Here is a 6,996-nt window from a genome sequence, read left to right as displayed (position 1 = left end):
GGGGGGGAGGCACTTTTCCTCTATGTATATATAAATACCTATTTTTCTGGAGGCTACTACGGGAGTTACATTAACATCATAAAGTTACAACAGTCCAGACTGAATTTCCATTCCAACAGAAACCACTTCTCAGTGGTATTCAGTTCTGGGTGTTTGGATTCTGGCTGCCTCTACACATCTTCCCAGAAGGCCCATCTCTTTCTGAGACACGGTCTCATCCCCAGGCTGTAGTCAATGATACCCTTGGCTCTGCTAGTGTCGGAACTGCAGGCATCACCACACAGAGCTATCCCAGACTCTCGTGCTCACACTTCCGTGTCTCTTTGGTGTCTGGGCACTTCAAGTAGTAAAGCCTCAAGACTAAATGTTGAGAATTTGACTAAGGAAATGTCTGTGAAAAAAATGGGGAAGCAAAGGCAGAGCCTAAATTCCAGGACTTAAGAGGGCAGACGGAGGTAGATCCCGAATTTGATGTTAGCCTGGTCTATAAGTATGGCAACCAGGACCATACCCAAAGTTGTGTCTCAAATAAATGAATAAAAAGTTAATTTTTGCACCTAAGAAGTAGCTGATAGAGACTAAGAACGTCTGGACTTGATCTGCATTCCTGTAGTTCTTCTGGCCTTCCTTTGTCAGTGTCCATGGGAGTCCCAACCTCTGAGAAGAGCAAAGGCCTGTCTGAGACCTTTAGTTGGTGTTACCACTGCCTGTCTCACTGATCTAGTTTTCTAGGTCACAGAATGAATAACTGTAGCTGCAAAGGAGTTTAGTGAAGCAAATGTTCAAGTCAAGGTCTTTCGGCTACAGCACTTCAGTTCAGTCTTGGCCCTTGACGTAAGCAATGTTCTAGAACCATGGTGGTTGAGGCACTGGCAGAGTCCAAACTCAGGTTTTTGTCTCAAAATGGGTTATAAGCCAGGCATAGTGGCACACACCTTTAATCCCATCAGTCCGGAGGCAGAAGGATCTGTGTGATGCTAGTCTGGTTTACTTAGTTCCTGGACAGCCAAAAGAACCCAAAACCAAACCACCACCAAATAATTTTTTTTATATCTCATTATTTCAGATGTTTTCAAACCTGAAATAATTAGTGACTTTTATTTTTTATTTTTATTTATTTATTTATTTTTATTATTATTTTTTTTTCTCGAGACAGGTTTTCTCTGTGGCTTTGGAGCCTGTCCTGGAACTAGCTCTTGTAGACCAGGCTGGTCTCGAACTCACAGAGTTCATCACCAAATAATTTAACACAGGTAAAATGAGCTGGTGGTACCAGATTAGAGAATAAAGCATTTACAATTTTTAGTGAACATACTCAGTCCCTGCACTCCTCCCAGATCAGCCAACCCTAAAACTGATTTTTTTCTTCATCCCCATAAAATCATGTTCTCTAATTCTAACTTCCCTCAGCTTTACTGACCTGTGCTGAATCCTTCATTCCACTTTCACGAGACTTACTTGGCTAATGTGCAAACTATACACTGCACCGGGTGCAATTCTGTCAGGTGTCTCCCCACCCCCTGCATTCATGTTCAAGTCTTTACCCATGTGAGGGTATTTGATGACAGAACCTTTGAGGTTCTTGTGAGCTTTCAGTAGTGGTCTTGAAACAGGCATTGGTAGAGTGCTTGCTTAGAATATGCAAGTACAGGGCCAAAGCTGGTGCAGGTTTCTCTTGGTGACTTTTGGCCCTCTTCCCTAACTTCTAGGTCTGTGGTGAGGCAATCTGTCACATCAGAAGCTCACAGAGCAAGCTGCTTACTTCATGGCCCAAGAAATGAGCTAAAACAACAGGCTCACAACCCTTGAGGGTATGTTTCCTGGTAAAATGAGACACCCCTAGTGCTATTGGCAAGAGCTAGCTGTCAACATATGGGCCTTTGGGGTAAATTTCAGATCCAAGTCTTAGCAGGAAATCATTCTGTTTGGATGAGGTCATAAGGGCGGAGCCCTCATAATGGGAGTGGTTCCTCTCTGCTTTGTTGACACAGCATGAAGGCAAAGCATATCACAAGACTTAAATTGATTTTAAGGCCCTGGGCCTATGCTATGCAATTAATAGCACCATAGTCACCGTCCCCTCCAGCTACAGCCCTTACTCCACCTCACTGTTCAAGGATGTTTATTTTCAACACATTTGATATTGTTTTTAACTCAAAGCATGAGCCTTTGTGCCCTTATGGGAAGATAGACTGGAAATAAAGAAGCAGAGTAGGAACCCTGGTGACCAGGAGAGCACAGCAAGACAGTGCCACTTTTAAGCCTGTCAGTAAGGGATGAACTTCTACGAGGGAGAAAGTCAGTCATCTGCAGGAACGGTTACAGCCAAGAGGAAACGGTATGAAAGCTTTGTGATGCACACGGTGCCTAGCACGTTCCAGGAAAAGGAAACTGCAACTGGACACAGAACTGATGGCACATTAAGGCTCCAGCAAAGGGAGAGTAAGTCTCTAGACACTTCTTGTTTGTGGACTTCGTTTTGAGACAGGGATCTATGTCGTTTGGAGCTATGTGGATCAGCCTGGCCTCCAATTCACAAGAAGTCCTTCTGCCTCTTCCTTTCTGGGTGTACCACCATACCCTGCTAGGCCCACTATACTCAGGGGGAGTATGCAGCAGAGACTTTACCAGATGACCAGCAGTGGAGTGGGCCTAAAAGTCCACACAATTCAGTCTCTGGATATGGGGGTTGAGTGTGGTAAAGGATGACTAGGGCCTCTGGAGGATAGTGAAGATTTTAATGAAAATGGCTCCCATGGACCCAATACTTGGGTTTTCAGTTGGGCTGCTTGGAAAATTAGGTGTAGTCTTGATGTTTCCTAAGACTTGAGGCCATGTTGAGTTTGTGGTCAGCCTTGTGGATTAAGACATGAGCTTTCAAAGGGTGTGGTGGCATTTACTTTCAGTCCTAACACAATGCCTTTGCTGGCTAACTCTGATACCACTGTAATAAACACAACCTTTTTAACGTTTTTCCTCTTAAAAACAAGTTATCTGTTCATGTTCATGGTTTTGTCACAGCAACAGATGAGAGGCTCCAGGAAGCTGACTGTACATCCACCGGCAGCCCTAATCCTCCAACAATTAGTCACCATGGATGGCCGGGCCTGCTCTCACCAGCCGCCTTATAAGCACAATAACATTTTTAGATGGGATTTCTGTGTAGCTCTGTAGACCATGCTGTCCTCAAACTCAGATCCGCCTGCCTCTGCCTCCCAAGCACTGGGATTAAAGGCACGCACCACCACCAGCCACAGTAATGTTTTTACTCCCTAGTTTTGATATCACTTAACTTCACTGAGCGATTATTGGAGTATTTTTCTGCCCATCACATTTGTCTTTGGCCTTCTCATTTCCAGCCATGGCCATTACCTTAGCCATGCTTGGCACACATCCGACTAGTCCCAACACTCATCTAAAGATGGGCTGAAGCACCCATGTTGTGTATTCTCCACTGCAGCACAGCTACCCTGTCTCCAGATTTCTTCTTCACCCTCTACCTTCACCTCCACTGTTGAATATCTAGTTTACAATCTGTCTTCTGGATCTCTGTCCCAACTCTCACTTGGACTTCTAGGTGTCCAGAGGTATTCTACAGTTATAACCCCTGGGTCATTTTCCTTCCCAAATAAGATTCCATTTGCCAATATCAGCACCACTGCAGTGACAAATTAGAATCTCCTGGGTGTAGGGAGCTATGATTCAAAGGAATGTCCTGATTGTCTTGACATGAGAATACCCATACCAAATCATGGGCAGTGCCTTCTGTTAGCAGACCAGACAGAAAGGGCAGATGCTTCCTTGGCTTTTCCTCGTTGCTAGTTAATGTGTTCTGCTACTTGATTCCTTTCCAAATTCCAAAACCAATGCTTTCAAGCTCCCATTTTGGACTGAGCATATATATAGCTCTCCAGGAACAGCATGTAAAGTTGCTAAGGCACTTAGCTTCAAGGATCAAGCAACTACCAGATTATAGATTTAAGGTGACTGAGTTGCTGCTATTTTAATATAAAATGACACAAAACACTTTAATGCATATATTAATCTCCTGGTTGTTTGACTAGAAAACTGGCTACACATTCACATTAGATAATTATCTCCATATTGATACACCCACATATAGATATTTCTATTTTCTCTAGTGCACTCTTGACCACAGAATTTTCAGAAACCATAGCTGGTATAAGCAAACACTAACACATCCTACAGTGTATTTACATTAATAGGGATGACCCATCAATTCTTATTACTTTCTATTATAAAGAAACGGTCCTAGCTGGGTGGTGGTGACACGCCTTTAATCCCAGCAGTCAGGAGGCAGAGGCAGGCAGATCTCTGTGAGTTTAAAGCCATCTTAGCCTACAAGAGCTAGTCCTAGGACAGCTAGGACTGTCACAGAGAAACCTAGCACTGAAACAAAAGAGAAATGGTACTAAATTTGGAAGACTTGGTGGACAAACTACAGCCATTATTCCCCATTCAGACATTCTCTAGTGTAAGGACACATTCTATGGAGCTTTTCTACAGGGGAACATATCTTGAACTTGAACAGCAAGCACTTCATAACTTTCCTACCCTTTGACTTTGTAGCAAAAGAAAGATGCCTTACAGAGCATTCTGGACAGATGAACTAATCTACATTAAAAACAGGCAACTATCACATTAAACACCCCAGACAGGCTGATCTTAAGGAAGTACCCACCCCTGTTCCCAGTTAGAAGGTGGCTAACTCTAGGACCATCTATTTGCAAATAGGAGGAAATCATTAAATTAAGATAAAACTAGACAGACATTATTATTTAAGACCTTTATTAACAGGTGCTTGCAGTTTGTTGACTTTTTTTGAAAAAATCAAGTTGTAAACGTTTTTTATTACAAATTAAAAATGAAGTTCTTAAAAATCTTAACTTGACCAGATATGAAACAATTTAAAAACCATTAAAGGTGTATTGAGAAAAACCAGACCTTTTTTTTTAAAAAACACATCTGTCATTACCAAAAAGAGACATCTTTAGGTAAAAATAATAAAAACCCCATGCTGCATAGATAATGCAGATAGTTCTAGCGTATCTGGTCAACGGGCAAAAAGCAAGCACTTAAGGTCTTCAGCTCCAATCTTTGTTCATTTCTTATTGCTGGAATTTCATATTCGTTTCTTCTTGTTGGATGACCAAACTGCAAAGAGAAGACTCTTATTTACTATCATCCTCTTAAGTCTTCATATAGTAGACCACCCACACTCTAGAACAGTCACATTTTAACCTCCTCATTTTGCCTAAGATTGATTTACAACACAAGTGGACATTACTACATCTGGAGGAGAAAATGGCAGCAACCCCAGAAGCAGGACTTTTTCCTGCTTACATGATTTCTGTAGTTTTGACTGTCCTGAACAATAGATCTGTGTGTCTCTGCTTCCCAAGTGCTGGAAGACATGCACCACTGCCCGGCTGAGATTACTTTTACCAGCAAGTAATGCCAAATATAAGCTAGGAAGACTTGTTTTTCAGGCTAGCTTCAAATTTAGAGGCCTGCAGTACTAGAATTAAAGGTGGGCACTATTAATTTTGTAAGGTTACTTTCTAAAACCTTGAAATCCACATTTCGCCAGAGCACTGAAACTAAGACTCTGCTTAGCTTTCTGCCAAGGTCAGAGCTGACTGATTCAGAAACGCAGTCACAAGCTCATAGTCAAAACATACGCAAAGACTGATCTAAAGGGGGACATTTTGTCTAACTTGGATTATATAGTGAATGACACTTATCTTATTCTATTATCGTTTTTAGTTTCTTATGCACTAGAAAACAGTACAATGGAGGCCAGAGGGCACCAAACCATACTTACCCGGATGATGGTAGAGATGGTAAGCCGGCATTTACTCAGCCCCGCCCTGCTCAGCCTCGGGAGCGGACGAATTCTCAGCTGGTGGATCGGCTGCTTTTGTCTCTTTGCCATCTTGTGGTTTAGGGTTCTCTGGGCGTCTGCGTCGGTAATTGAAGTTGCGGCGATACCGACGTTGAGGTGGCTGCTGACCTTGGGTCTCGTCTCCTTGATTTTCTTTGTCCTCTTCATTGCCGTCCTCTCTAGGCTGTCTTTGGCGAGGAGGGCCCCTGAAATAAACATAATAATATAATCTCAGGAACAAGAACAGCTCCCTCCCCCCCAGCCACAAGTGGCAATACTTGGTACTTAGTTGCACCAACCATTTTCAGACAGCTTAGCAAAAATCTAAGTTTCTTCTAAGTCAAGGTGGTGATTCTGTATAGGAAGCATACTCTCTATTCCATTCATATAAACCAGGAGAGCTGGGTTTGCACCATACTGGTGCACTCACTTTATATATATAAACACTTTGATTCAGCTTAACTCTTGCCCATAACTATTCTGATGCACACTCCCAGCTATCATTTCATTTCTTATACCAAAAAAAATCCCTGACCCCGCAATCTTCTCAGTGCCTTTCCATCAAAATTAGCTGTATTTCTCTCAACTTGCTCATGAACACACAATTAGAATTTTGTATTTGTACTACATACTTGTGCACAAGGGACAGCATGCTTCATTTATTACTTTCTTAAATTGACAAGCCATCCACTGAGAAGTGACTTTTTCTGGCATGGTTGGAAAATTCTATTCTTTGTACAAACTATGTTACCACTCGGCGGTGGCGGCGCACACCTTTTATCCCAGCACCTGGGAGAAAGAGGCAGGCCAGCCTCATCTACAAGAGCTAAGGCTCCAAAGCTACAAAGAAACCCTGTCTTAAAAAAAAAGAGCAATGTTATCATAAAAATAAAGGGGTTAGAGAGATTGTTGCATGACTAAGAACACCTATTCACAGAGGACCCATGAGTGACTCCTAATTATCCATTTTAAAAAACCAAGAACATTACCTATAACAAATCAAAAGTCTGTGTAAGGCAAGATTATATCTGTTTTTTGGAAGGGGAGGGGCATTGAGACAAAGTTTCCCTGTAGCTTTGGCTCTCCTAGAA

General features: G+C 42.4%; 1 protein-coding gene across 1 annotated transcript in view; it reads right to left on the bottom strand.

Moving 5' to 3' along the window:
• Positions 1-4,791: 4,791 nt before the first annotated feature.
• Ybx1 (Y-box binding protein 1) overlaps positions 4,792-6,996 on the bottom strand; it is a gene marked incomplete at its 5' end in the record, with an annotated part of 16,080 nt that continues 13,875 nt past the window's right edge. Inside the window, 2 exons of the mRNA XM_013348325.1 lie at positions 4,792-5,175; positions 5,846-6,111. Coding sequence (XP_013203779.1) covers positions 5,877-6,111 — 235 coding nt within the window. The remainder of the gene's footprint in view (positions 5,176-5,845; positions 6,112-6,996) is intronic.

Source organism: Microtus ochrogaster, chromosome 10 (assembly GCF_000317375.1).
Source record: "Microtus ochrogaster isolate Prairie Vole_2 chromosome 10, MicOch1.0, whole genome shotgun sequence".
NCBI lineage: Eukaryota > Metazoa > Chordata > Mammalia > Rodentia > Cricetidae > Microtus > Microtus ochrogaster.
Note: the sequence above shows the minus strand (reverse complement) of the source record. Positions and strands in the feature narration are given on the sequence as shown.